The 22,964-nt window shown below is 39.6% G+C and overlaps 1 protein-coding gene across 1 annotated transcript in view; it reads left to right on the top strand.

The window, feature by feature from the left end:
- The window catches only part of LOC125239231, a 48,331-nt gene extending 34,931 nt beyond the window's left edge, over positions 1-13,400 (top strand). The window contains exons 9-12 of the mRNA XM_048146763.1: positions 7,400-7,546; positions 9,077-9,195; positions 10,837-11,269; positions 12,249-13,400. Coding sequence (XP_048002720.1) covers positions 7,400-7,546; positions 9,077-9,195; positions 10,837-11,269; positions 12,249-12,746 — 1,197 coding nt within the window. The 3' untranslated portion in view covers positions 12,747-13,400. The remainder of the gene's footprint in view (positions 1-7,399; positions 7,547-9,076; positions 9,196-10,836; positions 11,270-12,248) is intronic.
- The last annotated feature ends 9,564 nt before the right edge of the window (positions 13,401-22,964 follow it).

Raw genomic sequence — 22,964 nt, forward strand, 5'->3', positions numbered from 1 at the left:
ATCGCTAGTACCCGTTAAACACGTACGCGGCGTTCGTGGCTCGTGAGCGCTGCGAGAGATTTTAAACACGCATTTCTGAGGCCAAAAGAAAAAAAAATACAGATGACGAAATTTTTCTTTTTTTTTGTAATTTTATTTTACTATTTTTCGTTAAGTCGCTACTGTCGCCAGCTATATGCTGAGGTGAGACCATTTAGTGGCTCTTCATATTCGAAATACACCCTGTTTTTATTGAATTCCGGTAACTTTACTTACCCCTTCCGATCCAAACTCCGTTGAGAACAGACGTGTACACAGTTATTTATAAAAATAATTAAATTCCAAAAATATAATATCAACCTTGCTCGCTTAATCTATAATACAATTTTGGTTGCACTTGTAAATATTGTCACTGTCGTGGCTGCGGCCCCGCACCTCACCTGGATGAAAAGAGAGGTACCTCATAATTTGCCTCTTGCTCGCACCTGCGCTCGACGTTTGCTGACCAGGCTACGTGCTACGAAACCCGCTACGCCGTAGGTGACCTACGCAAGTTACTCAACCAGCGCAACGTGTTATGTTAGGTAATATGGTACTTAAACGCACTCCGCCAAATACCCCGAGTGGGAAAGGCCCCGAATCCGATAATACAGATGCATCCACCTCGAGCGCGAGCGGCGCGGCCGTTGCGGAGCCCCTGCCATCGCTCGCGGCGTCACAACAACTGCAACACTCTGGATCAGATTCGGCGCTAGATAATATTACGACGAGGAGCAAACGTAAATATGTAAGCGAAGAGGCCAGTCAAATGACCTCGTTTATGGAAGATATGAAAAAATGTTTAAAGATTTCTCAGATAAACAGGACAGTAAATTGACTTCTATTCAAAAATCAATTGACAGCATCAGGGAGGACTATTCTGAAATATGCAAGTCTCTCGACTTTCTGAATACGAAGTATGACGATATGCGTGTGGAAATTGATAGCTTGAAAGCAGAACGAAGCGAGGCCCAAAAATATATCGCGTCACTCGAAAATAGATTAGACCAGCAAGAAAAAAAGTCCCGATGCAATGAAATTGAAATTAGGAATGTGCCGAAAAGTACTGTCATCGAATCAAAAGCAGACCTACACACCACAGTACAAAAAATTTGTTCCACAATTGGCGCAAATATTGACATGTCAGACGTAAAAGATCTGTACCGGATAAACACCAAAACTGAAGGCAACAAGCCTATCATGCTAGAATTCACAACATACAGTAAAAAAGAGTGTGTTCTGTCTGCCTACAAGAGTTACAATAAGCAAAATCCCACTATGCAACTTAATAGTAAACTGGCGAACATAAACGAACAGGAAAATCGCATCTTCATGTCGGAGTCCCTCACTTTTAAATCAAGGAAGCTGTTTCGTCAAGCAAGAGATTTCGCTGCTGAAAACAACTTCCGCTTCTGCTGGACCGCGCGCGGAGTCGTCTATCTGCGGCGTGCGGAGGGCTCGCCTGCGCACCGAGTAACAGCTGAAACCGACCTTGCCACTATCTTAACTGCCACTAAATGACTAAGTTTAGGGACTGGTATCTGTATTATAAGTGTTAGAATTTATTATAATTACAGATTAGTAATATTAATTAATGTTATACAATCTTTTCACACGTACACATACATATATACACAAACACACAAACAGGTGATAAATTTGCAACTAATTCTACCTACACACCAAACACCTAAAATATCACATACCTGCACCCCACATACAAAAACAAGACAATACCTAACCATCTCAGTGTTATACTGTCACTCTAACCCAAAAGTTCTAGCTATGAAACGACCTAACCCGATCAGCACTTCTGCATCAATTTTACACAAATATAACATTCGATAGCCAAACGAAATTAAATAATTTTCAGGATGACATAGATTCACATAGTAGTCCCAACTGCTACAAAATAAGGGAGCCTTCAGACTACTCATCATTTGGTAAGTCAGATAATTTCACAATACTAACAGTTAACATACGTAGTTTAAATTGTAATCTAGATAAATTTCTGCTATTCGTCTCTTGTTTTGATATCGCTATTGACGTACTAGTACTCACTGAATGCTGGACTTCTGATTCACGTGCTCCACCCAACATTACTGACTACAACCTCTTTTATTCAAAAATTCAACTTAACAAAAATGATGGAGTCGTTGTTTATGTTCACAACAAACATAGTTCCCATTCACAGGAACCAGCAGTTAAAGATGGCAACTGTTTGATTATAGAGGTCAATAAAGTCAACACACTAGTTTGTTCCTATCGGCCACCTTGCTACTGCAATACTGATGCGTACCTCGACTCTCTAGATTCAATCTTGCGTGATATACACACACCTAACGTGATATTTGTGGGAGATATTAACATTAATATTTTACCAGGTCAGATTACAAGTCAGGGATCGAACTACTTGACACTAATGCTGTATTACGGTCTCTTACAGGGGGTTGATAGGCCAACAGCAGGTCCTAATTCTTGTATTGACCATTTCATGGTGAAGTGCAATAAAACATGGTCTACACACATATTTGATCATCTAACCGATCACTGCCCTGTTTTGCTAACTATTTCTGAAGGAGCATCTACGAATGCTTCGAATTCATACCGCAAAATTAAATATAATTATAAAGCCATTAGTGAATCACTTTCTCTTGAAGACTGGACACAGTACTACAATATGTCTAATGCTAACCTTGCCGCTGAATTGCTAGTAAATAAAATAAAAACAGCTGTAGACGGAAACTCTACTACACAAATGACACCAAAAAGAAGGAAACCATTGAAACCGTGGATTACTGAAAGTGTTGTTAGGTCTATACGTAAAAGAAATAAATTGCAACGTAAGTCTACTCGAGCACCTGACGATGGTTCGTTAAGAACCGAATATTACAAGTACAGAAATATATGTAACAAATTAATAAAATCATTAAAAAAAGAATACTACGAGTCACAACTAATAAAATATGATGGAGATATAAAAAATACATGGAAAGTCATCAAAGATATATGTAATTTAAACACTAATAAAAACCACGCCGAACAATTATTAGGAATTGAACGAAATGAAACGGAATCTTTAAATATTGTTAATAGATACTTCACCTCAATCGGTAAAACACTCGCTGACGCCACGCTAAATAATCTCAACGCTACCGACACGCAACTGGCATCTAAAAGTTCTGACTCGAGCTCCACAAATTCTTGTTCCTTCTTCCTCTGTCCCACAGATTGTCAAGAAATTTCTGCAACTATATTATCACTTAAGTCTGGTAGTGCCCCAGGCGAGGACGGCATTACCTCCGAAACTCTGAAACTATGTAGACTGTCTATACTAGAGCCACTAACCTATCTATGTAACCTCTGCTTTTCTACAGGCGTGTTCCCAGATTTATTTAAGCTAGCCAAGGTTACACCAGTATTTAAAAATGGGGACAAAAACCTTCCCAATAACTATAGGCCCATTGCGTTGATATCAACAATTTCTAAAATAATTGAGAAACTGGTGAATAAGCGCCTCAAGAGCTTTCTGGAGAGAAATTCCCTTCTAGGCAGCAACCAGTATGGATTTAGAGCAAAAACCTCTACTGAAGATGCTGTACTTCATCTTACAACCACTATCATGGAACATTTAGATAACGGCAAGAAATGCCTGGGGGTCTTTCTCGACTTACAGAAGGCCTTTGATACCGTTTCAGTCCCAATTCTGCTAGCCCGATTGGAGAATGTTGGTATAAGGGGTCTTGCACTTGAATTCTTCAGAGACTATCTGACAGGGAGAATGCAATGTACATGCATCAATGGGGTCTCTAGTGAATGGATTCCTATTGAATATGGTGTCCCACAGGGCAGTACCTTGGCTCCTACTCTTTTTCTTATATATGTAAACGGACTATGCAAAAATAATATAGTAGGCTGCGAAACACTCATGTTTGCAGACGACACTGTGCTGCTATTCCATGATAAGAGTTGGGACAGAGTACGTGCGCTTGCAGAAAATGGCCTTAGACTTGTCACTTCCTGGCTGGAAGATTCCTTGCTCTCACTCAATATCTCCAAAACGAATTACATTTGCTTTAGCAAGACAGGAGCCTCCAAACCGGGAATAGATCTTGATCTTAGAATACACACCTTCCCATGTAATAGGAATAACGTCACGGATTGTACATGTACACTTCTAAAACGTACAGATCATCTTAAATATTTAGGTGTACAGATCGATGAACACCTAAAATGGAATAATCACATACATGTTGTCGCATCCAGGGTTCGGAAACTCATATACGCTTTTAGAAATCTACGAACTGTGGCAAGTAAGGAAATGCTGATCAATACATACAGAGCACTAGTTCAATGCATTGTGAATTACTGTATTTGTTCTTGGGGTGGTGCTGCTAAGACCCACATGATAGAGGTAGAAAGAGCGCAGCGTGCACTTTTAAAAGTCATGCTATACCTACCCTTTCGATATCCCACTACTGAATTATATAACATAGCTATGGTTCCCTCCGTCCGTAAATTATATATCATGCAATGCCTAAAAAGATACCACCATAAAATAGTCCCGTTGTTACCAACATCAAACAAGCGCATTGAACGCGTTCCCATGCCGAAATGCAAAACTAAATTTGCAAGACGGAACATTAATTATAACGCACCGTTAATTTATAATAAACTAAAATTAAAACACAAGAGTATAAAAACATTAACTGGCTACGATTTTAAAAAGACGATCTGGACATGGATATGTAGTATGAACTACGATGAGACTGAAAAACTATTGAGTGAAGGTTTATTCGGGTGTTAGGATTAGTACGATTATAGGCACACAACTACTAGATATTAAGCAAAAACGTACTCACAACACACATACATACACACACACACACACACACACACACACACACACACACACACACACTCACACAATTATGCATGCTGTTGTACCAACCTAGTAATATATGTTAATTTCCGTTTCTGTGTTACAAATGAAGTCTAATTGTTCTTTTCAATACCTATCTAATCGAGCATGTAATTCGGGCATCCACTGGGACTGCAACACAGTGTAAACTAACGCAGTCTCCAGGGCGCCATTGTACCATGTACCATGTACCTTTTGATCAATAAAATGATTTATTATTATTATTATTATTATTTAAGGGAAGGTTATTTAGATCAAATACAATTAATCTCCTCTTACGGTTATCGAGTTATTAAAAAAATCAAGATAATTACTGAACACGTGTGTGACAGCCTTTACCAATTCCTAATGTTATTTGTTTTGATAAATTCATTTACTATGGATGAAAATAATGAAAAAAAAAAATTGCGTATTTAACTAAAAATGATATATAGGGTGGTTTCTGATAATGAACCTAGCTACGAGTCGGATTTAACGGAAAACAGAAAATACACGGTGTCTAATACACCATTATTCTATTCTATTAAACATTTGAATATATCTCACGAAAGTTTAACATCTACTTCGTCACTACTTTTAAAAAAACTGTATTTTCGTCTGTCAATGAAAAGAAAATTGTAGTAAGTATGTATGGAATGCATATAGACTTACTGCGTTTTAACTTTGAGGAACGTGAAATACGAGATTTTTTCAAAGTAATGACGATTTATTGATTTAAACTAACACGATCTTCACTCATATTATTAAATTAAAACGGGACTTAATCGCGTAAAACTTACGTTTTATATTTAACCCGACGTTTCGGACATGACATTACGTCCGTGGTCACGGGTAGACTGGCTGGGAGTTGTATCAACATCTTCTAGCTGTACGAGTTTTTCGAACTACCCGCACTTGATTGTCATCAGTCACTTTTACACTAGGGTTGCCACTCTGCCTACATACAACACTCACGACATCCGATGGTATGGGACGGGAAGTTTTCTCACGTTTACACTTGCTAATCACTGGATTCCACGAAGATGAAATCCCTTGCCCTTGATTTTGATTGAAATTACGATGTTTCCTGATTTCAATCGCTTCACGTACTTTCCTGCTATAGTAAAGACGTTCAGTTGAAAGGACTTTGGGATTATGCAGTTCAATCCAGTGGTTCGGTCCTGACTCTAGCAAATGCTCGGCAACCGCAGACTTATTTATTTGTCGTTTTTTGACCGCCGCGATATGTTCTTTGACCCTTTCCGCTATGGTGCGTTTGGTTTCTCCAATATAAGAACTACCACAGCTACAGTCAATCTTATAAACGCCTGGCGTCTGATATGGAATAACATCCTTTGCTGACCTTAGTTGCCCCGCCACCCTCGACAACGGCATGTACACAGTCTGTATCGAATACTTCTTTAGTATGGTACCAACCTTGTCTGTCACTCCCTTGACATAGGGCATAAATGCCGGTCGTCTTGCAACATTCGGATGCTTCTTCGCAGGCTTTCGTCTCGGTTGCCGACAATCGACCCCGTACCCATTCTTCCTAAGAACCTCCTGAATGTGTGACATCTCACTCTCTAAAAATTCAGGGTCACAAACAACAGAGCACATGACCTTTGTGACCTGGTTTGAGCTCATTCAGGAGGTTTTTAGGAAGAATGGGTACGGGGTCGATTGTCGGCAACCGAGACGAAAGCCTGCGAAGAAGCATCCGAATGTTGCAAGACGACCGGCATTTATGCCCTATGTCAAGGGAGTGACAGACAAGGTTGGTACCATACTAAAGAAGTATTCGATACAGACTGTGTACATGCCGTTGTCGAGGGTGGCGGGGCAACTAAGGTCAGCAAAGGATGTTATTCCATATCAGACGCCAGGCGTTTATAAGATTGACTGTAGCTGTGGTAGTTCTTATATTGGAGAAACCAAACGCACCATAGCGGAAAGGGTCAAAGAACATATCGCGGCGGTCAAAAAACGACAAATAAATAAGTCTGCGGTTGCCGAGCATTTGCTAGAGTCAGGACCGAACCACTGGATTGAACTGCATAATCCCAAAGTCCTTTCAACTGAACGTCTTTACTATAGCAGGAAAGTACGTGAAGCGATTGAAATCAGGAAACATCGTAATTTCAATCAAAATCAAGGGCAAGGGATTTCATCTTCGTGGAATCCAGTGATTAGCAAGTGTAAACGTGAGAAAACTTCCCGTCTCATACCATCGGATGTCGTGAGTGTTGTATGTAGGCAGAGTGGCAACCCTAGCGTAAAAGTGACTGATGACAATCAAGTGCGGGTAGTTCGAAAAACTCGTACAGCTAGAAGATGTTGATACAACTCCCAGCCAGTCTACCCGTGACCACGGACGTAATGTCATGTCCGAAACGTCGGGTTAAATATAAAACGTAAGTTTTACGCGATTAAGTCCCGTTTTAATTTAATGACGATTTGTTTATTTATTTATGATTTCAGTCACTAGATCTCCGCGGCTCCCCAGTAGGCGATTCCGAAGTGTCAGCGCTGGGTTGGCTGAGCACGCTCTGCCACCTGTGGCTCGCCCCCGCCAAGCCGCCCGCTAGCCGGGACCCGCCCGCCTGCCGGGACGAGTGGGAGGACCAGGTGAGTAGACCTGGTGTCCAGCTGGTGACCAGTGTCAGCTCTAGGCTGGATAAGCACGCTCTGCAGCTGTGGCTAGCGCCCGCTAGTCGGGACCCGCCCGCCTGCCGGGACGAGTGGGAGGATCAGGTTAGTAGACCTGGTGTCCAGCTGGTGACCAGTATCAGCTCTAGGCTGGATAAGCACGCGCTGCAGCTGTGGCTAGCGCCCGCTAGTCGGGACGCGCCCGCCTGTCGGGACGAGTGGGAGGAGCTGGTGAGTAGACCTGGTGTTCAGCTGGTGACTAGTATTAGCGCTGGGCTGGCTAAGCACGCTCTGCACCTGTGGCTAGCGCCCGTTAGTTGGGACCCGCCCGCCTGTCGGGACGAGTGGGAGGAGCTGGTGAGTAGACCTGGTGTTCAGCTGGTGACTAGTATTAGCGCTGGGCTGGCTAAGCACGCTCTGCACCTGTGGCTAGCGCCCGTTAGCCGGGACTCGCCTTCTGCCGGGACGAGTGGGAGGACCAGGTAAGTAGACCTGGTGTCCAGCTGGTGACTAGTATTAGCGCTGGGCTGGCTAAGCACGCTCTGCACCTGTGGCTAGCGCCCGTTAGTTGGGACCCGCCCGCCTGCCGGGACGAGTGGGAGGACCAGGTGAGTAGACCTGGTGTCCAGCTGGTGACCACTATCAGCTCTAGGCTGGATAATCACGCTCTGCACCTGTGGCTAGCGCCCGTTAGTCGGGACCCGCCCGCCTGCCGGGACGAATGGGAGGACCAGGTGAGTAGACCTGGTGTCCAGCTGGTGACTAGTATCAGCTCTAGGCTGGATAAGCACGCTCTGCACCTGTGGCTAGCGCCCGTTAGTCGGGACCCGCCCACTTGCCGGGACGAGTGGGAGGACCAGGTGAGTAGATCTGGTGTCCAGCTGGTGACCAGTATCAGCTCTAGGCTGGATAAGTACGTTCTGCGACCTGTGGCTAGCGCCCGCTAGTCGGGACCCGCCCCCTGCCGGGACGAGTGGGAGGACCAGGTGAGTAGACCTGGTGTCCAGCTGGTGACTAGTATTAGCGCTGGGCTGGCTAAGCACGCTCTGCACCTGTGGCTAGCGCCCGTTAGTCGGGACCCGCCCGCCTGCCGGGACGAGTGTAAAGGACCAGGTGAGTAGTGGCGAGGTGGCCTAGGGGTTCATGGCGTTAGCCCGGATTGCTAAAGACGCCGGTCATCTTATTTCGATTTTTAATTTATATATAGTAGTGTGACTACTTAAAAAACACAAATCAAAATTTTTCTTAAAAATAATTTGATTTGTTCCCATAGTTGCGTATACAGGATGTAACATTAATGCTGGTGATCCATTTAAGAGCATAACCGGTATCGAATAGCGGTTACGAATACCACTTCCTTTTTTTAAAATAAACACCATGAAAAATTAAAGGTACTATAGAAGGTAATGTATAAGCCGTAGGATTTATCTTCGGCAATTATGTTACATAGTGTAGATCTCCACTATTTTTTGTATAAGTCCTCCCTAAACCATTCTCATTATGTTGCAGGAGCCAGAGTACTACAAACTGAAGGAGCCAGATGACGACTCTGACGCCCCCGAGAGCTGCTCGGACGACAACGGCCACACCTGGCAGGCCAAGTGCAATGGCTCTTCCGACTACGGCGGGTGAGTTCGCTCCTCCTGCCCTCCATCCTCCATGCGTTGTCCCGGCACGACTCATGGGAGCCTGGGGCCCGCTTTGACAACTAATAAAGATTCGGCGTCTAGTTTTACGAAAGCGACTGCCATCTGACCTTCCAAACCGAAGGGAAGGTCTTATTGGGATTATAGTTCGGTCTCCTCAAGTACACTCTTTTTCTCGTTCTTTCTTGTTGTTTCTCGTTTCTTTTTTTTGACTTTATTTTTAAATTGATATTTTAAGGGATGTTTAGGTCGATTGTATTCAGAATCACGAGCAATTCCTATCTCAATAGGAGATAAAAAGATTCCCAGAATTTCCATACATTTTAGTTGATTTCCACTTTTGTTACCCCATACAAAAGGCACAGTATAATAATGAGTACTATCGTACAGTATGGCCACTCCCGCTCCCCGCTGAAAGTGCCGTCCACCCCCTCTCTGTTACCTCACAGTTACCGCCTGTCAAAAACGCGAACAGTCGACCTGTCATATTTCACTTATACAAGCATAGTACGCGTTCACCTACACGAGCTTAGACTGTGTGCTAGGAACGCGCCTCTACCTATACACCTCTTTCATGTATTTGATCGCCAGTGTCCGAGGTGTGCCGTAAGTCCGCCGGGAGCTTTCGAACATTTGAAAACAACAATACAGCCATCCCAAATTCAAAAGTCACCATAACAATGATGAGCAAAAACAATAGGCTACTTGACCCTTTTTCAAAGTATGTCTTATATTATTAATTACTGTCTAATTAAACGAAAAAAAATAGTACTATATTTTATTATGACTTAAAAACCCGCAAAAAACTATTTAAAGTTTACTTTTACGTGATCAGGCAAAAACAACATCAGCCATATTAATCTATACAATATCTATGACATGACGTCAGTATATTTAGAAAAATATTTCACATTGTCACACCCGTCAACGACTATGAATTTTAATACAATAGAGGTTGCTTCTATGGAGATCAGATTACTACCTCTAATTTCCATAGTTGATTTGAATTATGTGACGTCACTCCATTGGCCAATACCGTTTTCGGAGTCCATAATTTAAAAAAAATACACAGTCATCACGCACTTTTAAGCCCCGCAAGCTATAAAAATTGATTTCTGAAGTCAAATACTACATAAAACAATAACTTGATGTGCTAAATTCGATACGAGTCTAGTAGCCTATTTAAAATAAAAAAAATAACATCTTTGGCTTCTTATTCTTATTTCTTTTTAAAGGTGTTCTTACGGCCCAGCCACGACATTGGTCTAAGCGCGTCAGCGGTAAGCGGCAGCCATACGTGCGAATGAAAAGTCCCATCGCTGTGTCTCGCTCCAATGTATGGCCGCCGCTCACCGCTGTCGCGCTTAGACCAATATCGTGGCTGAGCCGTTAGTGTTCAAAAGGTCAATTTTAAGAATTAGGACGTGGCTGTGAAAACTAATCCAAGAAAATGTTATAATAGCAATTGTAAGTTTCTGTTTGGTCCAATGGTTGACTGGTAGAGAATGCCTTAAGGCATTAAGTTCGCCATTTGTACTTTATGTTGTGCAATAAAGGTTAAATAAATAAATAAATAAATAAATAGCTCTAATAGTTTGTTTATTTACTGTATTTTGTCAACAGCTCATTACCAGCAGTCTTCAGCTCACCAACTATGATCATCAACGCACCACGCCGCGCATCAAACCCCCGACCCAGACCCACTAACCGCCCCAGTACCTCAAACGATCCAACAATCAACGTATCTCCAATGCAAGATCAAAATGACTCAAACTTACCTGGTGGATCTTCTAATGAAAAAGCTTGTGTGCGCACACAGGGGGCTAATATATCTATGACACCACACACAGAGACAAGCAGCAACTCTAAAGTGAAAGCGCAGAAACGTAGAACAAGATCGCCTAGTCCAGGGCCGTCTAAACGGAAACGCGATGACAGTTCTAGTTCCGATGACGATGTTCCTTTGCAGAATCTGATTAAGCCAAATGTTAATGAGGGTGCTAGTACTTCGAAAGAAGAGATGGAAGAAGAGGATGATGAAGATAATGAGCAAGAGGTTAGTAAATAAATAAAAATAAATAAATAAATATTGGGGGACACCTTACACAGATCGACTTAGCCCCAAACTAAGCAAAGCTTGTACTATGGGTGCTTAGCGACGATATACATACTTAAATAGATAAATACATACTTATATACATAGAAAACATCCATGACTCGGGAACAAATATCTGTGCTCATCACACAAATAAATGCCCTTACCGGGATTCGAACCCAGGACCGCGGCTCAGCAGGCAGGGTCACTACCGTCTGAGCCAGACCGGTCGTCAACAGAGGCAATTTCAAAAATTGGGACCCAAAATTATTGAAACTTGTTAACAAAAATTAACTCTATATCAGGGGCATTCCACGAGAATGTCGCTTACGACATGCAATTATTCTAATACTTCTGAAGACGCTAAGAGTCAGTGCCTGACAACCTTTCATGACTGGTTAACCAATTGGCAGTATTGTTTCGAGCTTCACGGATTTGATTGATATAGCTGCCATACAAAGCAAAAGCATGTCGTAAGCGACTTTCTCGTGGAATGCCCCATCAGTTTAGAAGTTTCAATAGAAGTATTGTTTTGTGTTATTTAATATAAACTCTAAGCAATAATCTGTAGAACATGAAAAAAAGTTGGTTTTTGACAAATTTTATTCTCAATTGTCGTACGTACGTCTAACCTAACCTACATTTTGATAAAACCCCGACATAGTGGACCTATTTCCATCCAACATGGCTAAGAACACTTCCGACTAATTCAGCTTTCCTTTGGATTGAAAGTCTCACGCTGTTACCGCTAGGCCCCTGAGCGCTTACGACGCAAAATTTGAATATACCCAAGATATTTTCAAAATACTAATAAACTCTATAGATTATATAGTCCATAGATTGCAATCTTGAAAATCCTGGTCACGGCACCAAAATGTAACACCCCTCAAAACCTAAACTTTCCAAATAAATATTAACGTTTCCAATTTTCTAATTGCAGGAAGAAGAAGCTCAACCCCGTCATCACGTCTTATACGTCAACGTAGGCCAACGTCTCCACGCCGTCTACCGTCTATCCTTAGACAACGAACACGTGGTATCTTTTAACCGTCACTCTAACCGCATGGATCGGAACATCTTCCTATCCCCTCCCGGCTCACATCTCGACGCGACTTCGCTCGTCACTGACTCCGCTATAAGAAGATTTGGCAGAGCCGATGGGGAAGACATTAACTACGTTCATATAGGCCCTAATGGACCTTACCCTGGCGCTCAAGTGCCCGGTGCGAGACCTGATAGATCTTCACTCATGCAGCTAAGCGTTACAGGTTTTAGGACTATCACAGATAGAAGTCTAGATCATTTAGCTACATCTGCGCCGTTCCTTCGGCTGCTAGATTTGTCGGAGACTAATGTAACTGATGCTGGTGTGGCTGCTTTTAGGAGTTTGCGGCCAGACTGTAGGGTGATTTATAGTAAATATCAGAAGAAAGATTGAATTTAGGATGGTTATCTATAGCTAGCTTATGTTTAGCTTCCGGGAGCATAATTGGTATAGATTCTTTAGTTTGAAAGTGGAGCCGCGCTCAAGTGTATATCGAGATTTGAAGGCAAAATTAAATAACTACACGCAGTACCTATTAAAAGAAAATTAGTTTCTTTCTGGCTTGAGATGATAAAAACATAACTTGCAACATTACTAACAACATTACAAAAAAGATCTCTTGATATTAAAACTAAATGAGGTAAATTATTACAAAAAAAAATATATTAAAAGTTCTTAGCTGAAATACCTACCCTATACTTATGTATGCGACAAAATATTTGACCAATGCATAGTTGCATAACTGAATATAATTAACTTTAATGATTTACTTCAGTAAATATCAAATGTTACTGATGTCTATACAAAATTATATCAATTCGTTTAGCAAAGTGGTCAAAACATGTATCCTTCAGTATTTGAAAATTCAAATTGCATAACTTTAATTTGTAAATAAATTATAATTAATACAAAATTTTAACTTTACGAAATTATTCTAAATTCCGAGCCGGGCTGAGCGCAGACACTACAATCTACGACCCTATTAGTTATCCTTGGCGTTAAAGGGGTATTAAAAGTTGTTCAATGTTCACTATATTAAAAATTTTGAAAATCCTTGTCACGGCGCTACGAGTCCTTGTATAGATTACTCATATGAGAGATAATTTCGACCTCGACAGCTGTGACCTGGGTGGCCGAGCGGATTAAGAGGCATTTCCCGCGATTGGAAAGTACGCTGGTTCGATTCCAGCCTCAGGCACCAGAGGACTTGGTCACTTTTTCTTTCATATGTGTAATTTATTTCGGTTTTAATCCTTGTCACGGCACCAAAATGTAACAACCCTCGTGTGTATGGCGGAAAACTTTGGTTATACTGAAAAAAAAAAAGGTTTTATAGAAGTAGTAGTGATAGTAGGGGGTTGTGAAGGAACCGAATGAGACTGACTGCGTTGGACTAGTATAGGGTTCTGTAAATCAGCAAGACAGTCAACAACAGTCACTTTACTCGAATATTCAGGGTTTTATTTAACGTGTAATTAGAACCAATGAGTTTCTCACGTTTTATGATTTATTTATTAATTCGCATGGCTAAAATACAAAAGTATAAAAATAATATAATATTAGTTAGGCATTGGTCCCACCGCTAGCTAGTAAACTATGAGCTATCGGCTATAAAAACGAACAAAAGATAAGCACTCCCGCGTAAATAAAATAGACACGGCGATGTTTGTTACTCGGCCAGCGGTGAGCTATCAATATCGCCGTGTCTCTTTTATTTACGCGGGAGTGCTTATCTTTTGTTCGTTTTTATAGCCGATAGCTCATAGCTTACTAGCTCGCGGTGGGACCAGTGCCATACGCTCAATTGCTGGATCCATTGAGCGACATTGTTGTCAGGGGTGAACCCCGACAGTCACACTTCACCGTTCATTGCTTGTTCAACAAGGAAATATTGACGCTGAATATCAATGTAACATCAACCTAGAAATAGGCACAAAATTGTCAGTGTCAAGTGTCAATGTCACTGTGGTGATATATCCCACTTAGGGTTGCAAAAAAACGGTTTTTTTTCTGACTTGGAAAAACTCTGAAAAAAAAACAGTACTTTTTCTGGAGTATGTTTTTTTTCTAATGTACGAAATCTCAAAATTTGCAAAGCAGTTAATACTTTTATACGGCTTTTAGACTTAATGTTAACTATTAAATGAATTTATTCGAATAGCTTTAATTTCTGGTCTTATAAAAGTAACATTTACGAAATCTGTAGTTGGTAGTTATCACTATTTTCTGTTGGCAACACCACCGCCTCTCCACGCTGCACGCCGCATCGGGGATTCCCCAATAAACTTTTGTATACTAAATGTTAATCGAATAAAATGTACGTTATTGTTATTGAAACACGTTACAGTTCACGAAAAACCGTTATTGTCGAATTATTTGTTCATCTGAAAAAAAAAAAACATATTTAGAAAAAAAACCATGGTGCTCGGTTTTTTTTCATATTTTTTTTTTCACAATTAAAAAAAACATTTGTTTTTTTTTTATTTGCAACCCTAATCCCACTGGTAGTGTTCTAAAACATTCAAAACACATAGTAGTTTTGAAATGAGAACGATGTCCGTTGCCGTTTGAATTTCTGTGTGCAACACGATATTCTGTGTTCCAAAAGTAATTAAGAAAATATACAAAACTATTCATATTAATGCAAAAATGACGATGATGATAAAATGTTTACAGTAAGTTATATGTTCCATATACCAAGGATAAGTTGCATGTTAAAAAATTGCCTACATAATTGTATGAACTTAATTTATCGAATTTTCTTTCTAAGTTGGCAATAGCCGAAGTTACAAATACCTACTGTTTTGGATAAGTATGTGATATATTTCGCTTGTTATAATATTAATTGATATTTATTTACGCTTAGATATTAAGATATATTCGTAGTTCTACAGAATAAGTTATAATATAATTATAATATATCGTAGTTATGTAATGAAGCATTTTTATGGTTTCAATCTCATAATGTAGTTGTATTATTTACTTTAAAGTAGATAAGTACTAATATTTAATTTTAAATGCGAAGCATTTTTTGTAATATAAATAATTTTAATCTTACCAATGAATTTAAAGTATACAGGGTGGAAAAATCGAATGCCACATGGATGGCAACTACCTTAAATATTGTAAATAGCACATTTTGTGTAAAGAAGACTTTCCTTTGTTTTTAAAAACAATTGAAAAATCGCTTGCCTCAGTCGGGACTCGAACCGGTCAAATGTGACAAAAAATAACGTGCCGTATTTTATGATGCAGATTTAAAGGGTTACTGGTAAGGTTTATTTTTCTCTAAATAACAAATACAATCAGAATAACGGAAGGCCATGAAAACTAACAATTACCTTTTAAATTTGATCTCACCCGTCACGTGAAATGCACCGCAATTAAGAAGAAATTTTCATGGCCTTCCGTTATTCTGATTGTATTTGTTATTTAGAGAAAAATGAACCTTATCAGTAACCCTTTCAATCTGCATCATAAAATACGGCACGTTATTTTTTGTCACATTTGACCGGTTCGAGTCCAGACTGAGGCAAGCGATTTTTCATAAATCCTTAAATGCCGAATTTATTGTTTTTAAAAACAAAGGAACGTCTCCCTTACACAAAATGTGCTATTTACAATATTTAAGGTAGTTGCCATCCATGTGGCATTCGATTTTTCCACACTGTATATTCTGGACTTATATCAGATAATTTTAGAGATCCTTTATAAGCATAAAGAAATAAGTAAGGGAAGAGTTGTAACTCCATACATCAGTAAATGCAAGTTAGTGTTAGTTAGTGTAGTGACATCTAGCGTCATTCACGCGTCAATCACGCGTCAACTAGCGTAAATTATCAGTACTGCTACTTGTCAATATATGTCGCGACGAACAAAAAGTCTATTGCTCAACAATTTTTAGCTAATATTACAATAGTATTAATCAGTACTCTGTTTTCAATTCCTTCTGCTTGTAACGTAAGTTGTAAACTGTTTTAATATAACATTTTTGACAGACGAGGCACTTGACACCTAGTGTCGAATAGTGGTATTGATAATTTACGCTAGTTGACGCGTGATTGTCGCTAGATGTCACTTAACTATGCCTATACAAATAACCCGCATTTACTTATGTATGAAGTTACAACTCTTCTCTTACTTATTCCTCTATGATCAACAATTAAAGTCCGTGACCGTACCTACTAAACTCTGTCAAACAAGTCTGTCAGTAAATAAGAACAAAGAAAACTATAGGTATCCTTTTCTCTAGCACCCTAAAGAAAAGGATGCATATAGTTTTCTTTGTTCTTATTTACTGACAAACTTGTTTGACAGAGTATACCTGTATATCAATAAAGTATGCAGTGTGTCACCAGCAAGTGGGCTTTTTTAAGGAGTGCAATAAAATAGACCATGCCCTCAATTGAATTGATAAAAAAAACATACTAATATTATAAATGGGAAAGTGTGTGTCTGTTTGTTTGTCCGCCTTTCACGGCCAAGCGGAACGACGAATTGACGTGATTTTTTAAGTGGAGATAGTTGAAGGGATGGAGAGTGATATAGGCTACTTTTTGTCGCGTGCGAAGCCGCGGGCAAAAGTTAGTACTTTTATAAACTTCACAGCACAGTCACTTGTCAAGGAAGGGCAATTGACAGTGCGAAGTGCACGCATTACATTGAATGTGCGGATTTCGAAAAAAAAACTATTTTTGCTGTTAATTTAAAGAACTAATAATTAGTTCTTTAAATTAACAGCCCCGATAAAGCAATTAGCGGTATCTCAAAATCAAATGCGTTTAAAAATGGAACTGTCATTTAGAAAACTTAAGGTATATGTTTGCATTAAAAATTTATTTGGGATACCGCAAATTGCCTTATGAGGGCAGTAATAATTGTTTACTGATACACGAAAACGATTTCATTGCTAATGCATCATATTATTACCAGTCTTAATAAATGCCTGTATGGTGGTGACACACTGTAGAAGTATTGTAGGTAAAGTTGTGTGTACCCCCATAAATGTTCCCACTGTGTCCAAGACGGCCAAGTAGAGTAACTCACACGCTATACTTCGTTTTACAATTTGAGAAACTACGCTATCTCTAATATGCTACTTGATCTTTTTTTAAAGTCTGTCTTATATGATTAGGCACTGTCCAATTAACCGAAATAAAATATTACCATATTTTATTATGATTATGACTTAAGAACAGCAAGAAATTTTTTTAAAGTATACTTTTAAGTAATCAGACGAAAACAACACAGTTATGTTAATTATCTGCGCATCAGGTCATTCTATTCGAAAACAACATTTTCTGACTTTTTAAGTATGAAGGCATAAAGTTCAATATGTCAGTGATTGTTTTGACATGCAGTAAGGTTCGAATTCGATGACGTCACTACATTGCTGACAGCGTTTACGGTGGCCAAAATAAATGAAGAATTACACACATTTTTAATCGAAAATACGTAGTCATCATACACTTTTAATACCCAAAATCTATAAATATTGTTTTTTATGTCAAATACTACAGAAGACAATCATTCATTGTACAAATTCGATATGAGTCTAGTAGCCTATATGCTAGTTTCTTTACTAGTCAAATCAGCTTCATTTAAGAACTGTCAAAACGATTTGCTAATATAGAATTACTATAAAATACTGAGGAGTGACGAATCGTTTATATACACGAAAGTCGTTTGTGAGCACGACATTTCAATAAATATATTGTTTTTAATGTTAATTACATAAACTTTAAGCGATAATCTACATTCATAATGTGAAAAAAGTACATTTTTAGACAGATCTTATGATTAAGAGGATACGGTAGCGAAAATGCTAAAATGGAAAGGAGCCCCCCTTTCAACTTGGGAATTTTAGTTAAATATACAAGTGTTATTAACTAGATTTATCGAAAAAAAATTGACCATTAAGAACAACTCGGTCAAAAGATATTTCAAAAACATCTTTAAAATCGAGGTTCCGCTCTCGACTCTTTCCTCCTTCAAAACTTAATCAATCGGAACGAAGTGTGAGAATCTGAATAACAATGAAATAATCTACAGAGTGTAACAAAAATGGTGGTGATCCGTTTAAGGGCGTACTCAGTATCGTATTCTTATCAGGAAAAAGTAGTTTGTAAGCACTTTTGTATGACCCGGGCCGCGCGAATCGGTCGAATCTCCATACAAAGATAAAAAGAATTTTTGCAAAAAAAAAATTTATCCTACTTTTTCCTGATGAGAATACGATACTGAATACGCCCTTAAACGGATCACCACCATTTTTGTTACACCCTGTATGTCGGACCGTTTAGCTTTTTTGGTTAATTGTTACCAATCTTGAGTATCACACCTTTTTTGCGCCACAATGAAAAAGGCCGTTTTTGGAAATTTTTGATTGGCTTTAGAGTCTTTAAAAAGCAGAATATCAAAAAAATCAAAACGGTCCGACACAGATAAAAATAATAACAATCTGTGTTGAAAAAATCATTGCTCTATCTTCAAAAACCAGGGAGGAAATAGTCGAGAGCGTTTGTATGGAGAATTGACCCCTACCGTATCGTCTTAATTGTCGTCACAAAACTGACAGCGAGTTAATTTTTGTTAACAACTTTTGCTAATTGGGGGGACCCAAATTCTGAAAATGCCCACAAGTCGTAGTTACCTTATCAACCGATGGTCGTGAAATTCTGTAACTTGATTCTATGATATTCTTTCTTGTTGATCCAGTTTTTAGATTTTTTGTACAATCAGGAAATTTACATAAATAACTTGAGCACTGAATTTGGCTTGACCTTCCTGACTCGACTGTGATGTTTTTAAAATTATTTTTTTCTAATCATGACGCGACAGACAGCACAGCTCGGACACAAGCGATATATGAAAGGGGCGCGTTCCCAAACACACAGTCTAAGCTCGTGTAGGTGAACGCGTATCGTGCTTGTATGAGTGAGATATGACAGGTCAACTGTTCGCGTTTTTGACAGGCGGTAACTGTTAGGTAACTGAGAGCGGGTGGGGGGCACTTTCAGCGGGGAGCGGGAGTGGCTATATTGCACGATAGTACTTTATTATACTGTGGTCACAGCTCACACAGCCAGTATTAGTACCCGAAGTTTGACAGCAGTTCGGTCGAATCTTATTGTCTTAATCGTGAGCGTCAGAATGGCGGGTGTACATCAAGCAATCCTGGTGTGGTATACGTCAGGAGTTAGTGCTAGCAATGTGCCAAATGTGCGCCAAAATTCGAGCAATGTGCTCTTTGAACTCCAGAGATATTTAAGAAATTAATGACACCCGCCATTCTGACGTCAGGTTGGCGGGTGTACTTCCAGTTCTAGCTAATGGCTGCTAACTTGAGGGTGAAAGTACTGCCTAAGGTTAGTGCTCGCAATGTGCTTCCACATGTATGAAACACACACTAATTCAGAGAGCCGTTGAAGAGTAATATGGGATTGAATAAAGATGTCTATAACGCCTGATGAAATAAAATAGCAATGTTCATTACCTGCAATGCAGCATTAACATTCAGGCGCTTTTCACAAAAAAGTGATACTTATAGATATAATTATTCAATCCCATATTACTCTTCAACGGCTCTCTGAATTAGTGTGTGTTTCATACATGTGGAAGCACATTGCGAGCACTAACCTTAGGCAGTACTTCTACCCTCGAGTAAGCAGCCATTAGCTAGAACTGGAAGTACACCCGCCAACCTGACGTCAGAATGGCGGGTGTCATTAATTTCTTAAATATCTCTGGAGTTCAAAGAGCACATTGCTCAAATTTTGGCGCACATTTGGCACATTGCTAGCACTAACTCCTGACGTATACGACACCAGGATTGCTTGATGTACACCCGCCATTCTGACGCTCACGTCTTAATCCAACTGTCCATATTCGATTTTATAGTATTTTATGCAACAGGCGTTTTTTGACTCAGTTAAACACCGTTGCATACAATACTTTTTCTACGACCATGCACTTGGTTTTTAATAGTTTTCTTGAATAACTTGCGTGAAATTCACACTGTTTCTTTTATTTTGACGCTAAGGTTTGCACTGTCAGCTCAGCTGCCCAAAGCCTTCCCGCGCGCAGTATCGTTATAACAATGCGTTGCCATGGTTACAGAGCCAAACAATGCGTTTTCAGTTTTTTCTATACTGCGCGCATGCGTGGAAAGCCGGCGGACGCTGGTTTTGGGGAATAGACTTTTATGTAGGGTTTTAAAGATCTATGCACGACCCTGTAAAAAACGAATAACAGTTCGGGAGTAGAAAAAAGTTTTTAACGTGAAATAGTTATTTTGGAGAAGACTGAGCAGAAAAACAGACCGTGGCGCTAGACCGAGAAAACCCTAGGTCGAAGAAGTTATTATATGTATGTGACTTATTTTATTTCCCAATGGTGAGGTATTTCTCTAATGCTAAAAAACGAAGTTTAGCGATGTTTTTAAATGTTATTAATGTAGGTACTACTACTAAGGGCCAGTTGGATCACACATTTGACAGACACATCATCGTCACGCAGTAGAAGTCTATGGAACTTCCCATACTATAAAATTTAACGAATGCTTTAACGGTGACAGACGGTTTGGTGCAACTGGCCCTTAATGTATTAATTACACTGGTAGAACGTCATTCGTTGTGTACAGATTGAACCTATCTACTTTTCAACACTTATTCTTAAAACAATCTAAGAGGGTGCGCACACGGGCAACTTCTCGTAGCAACTTGTTTGTCGCGACCATGGCCTAGTATGAAAGTGCGCCCACGAGGCGACGCAACTTTTCATACAAATACGAAAGTCGCCGAGCAACTGTCGCCCGTGAGCGCGCACCCTAAAAATGGTACTGTATTCCAGCTGTATTTGGGTAATTTTAGAAAATTAATATCCAAAAAATATTTAAATTTGGATGCGTAGACAAGATACTAATCGGTCACACTCCGTAACGTATTGTTGTTAGAGATAACTACAATTTGAGAACGGTTCACATCTTACCTACGCAACCTTTTTCGGGATTTTTTTTTCTTTCGGAATGACCCGAATGCACCTAAAGTATATGTATTTTAATGAAAACCTTGTTTTGGGAATACTTAGTAATGAACTATTTTTAGATAAAAAGTCTGAGTGTATTCTAAGTGTCATGAAATAAATGTGTAAAAATTATAGTTCTGCTTTTTTTTAATCCTTTATTTGCCGAGTTCAATTATATTTTACTAATAAATAAAAATAAGATCTAATGACTATCTTAACATAAGGTACAGCGCAAATCTCGACTGGGGGACAATTGTAACGGATCCATTTTTTCATTATTACACTATGATGTTGAGTTCTACATGTATCCACTGAACACGCCTACCATATATAACCGGTGGACACTATTTAATAATGCAAACATTGTAAAACATGGACAAAATCGATCAGTTATATTTGCCCCCCCCCCCCCACCCCTCCCCCCCTCGGGATTTGCCCCGCTGTACCTTATATCAGACTAGTGATTTTTGAGAAAGGATTAGGAATGGGCATTTTACGAGTGTTGGATAGTGTTTTTTTACGCACTAGTGCGAGAAGTGGTTTATTATATGTCAGCTCGAAACTTCGGATGGCCATCTGTACTGAAAAACGTCGTACGATACTCGTGCAAAAAGGAAATTCATAACTCGTGTCGATTTAAAACACTCCCTTCGGTCGTGTTTTAATTTATCGCCACTCGTTTCGATCTTCTTTTTTACGCACTTGTATCGTAGTAATGTAAAAAAAATTAAGAGACAAAAAAATGGTCCCAAAATTTTCTATTATTTTGAATACTTTCCACTTTGTAACCGCTGTACAAGGTGTTTGAAAAATGGTAACGAAGTGAAAAAATTTAATTTGTGACGCTTGATCCGCCTAGTAGGATCAAAAGGGCTAGTGATTCTGAGTAGGAAAAACATAAAATTTGCTTATTTTAGAAAAAGTTTTTCAATCTTGTTTTCGTGAAAATGCCCAAATCTGATTTGTTAAGATTTTGTGCTCATTGGTAATATTTGCTAATTGAATCGGACAAAATTCCGCTGTCTAAGTAAGAGCTTTAATCGAAAACTCTGCCCATACCGTTAAAAACAATGTATAAGAGTTTTGAATGATTCACGGTTATTTTCATTAGACTTCTATTGACCGTGATTACCTTTTTGATGTTTGTCGAACTCCCGATATTTCAACGCAGTTGCATGCATCACGAATATCATGATCACGGAAAGCTGACGAAGGCGGGTGGATGTCAAAGTTGCGTAGACAGCGCGCAAATCAAACAAACAAATCGACAAAAATCGAAAAGGTAATCACGGTCTATATCCCGATCAATATAAGTCTAATGAAAAACAATGTATGACGAAATCGTGTCTCTGTTATACCAAAGATACTCGATCCTCTTTGGTTATACCTAGGTCAACCTAAGTACGGCATTAAGAGGGTCATGGAGAACACTGACGGACAGAGGTCAATTTTACAGGTAACTTTCTCCGCTCGGTCGACATTGTCAACTTCACGAGCGACACACTGCCGGGTACAGAGGAATTAGTATGCGGCCCGGTGGCACCATACATTGATAACGTTAACTGTTCGCGTTTACCGGGTCCAGTA

The sequence above is a fragment of the Leguminivora glycinivorella genome, chromosome 25 (genome assembly GCF_023078275.1).
Source record: "Leguminivora glycinivorella isolate SPB_JAAS2020 chromosome 25, LegGlyc_1.1, whole genome shotgun sequence".
NCBI lineage: Eukaryota > Metazoa > Arthropoda > Insecta > Lepidoptera > Tortricidae > Leguminivora > Leguminivora glycinivorella.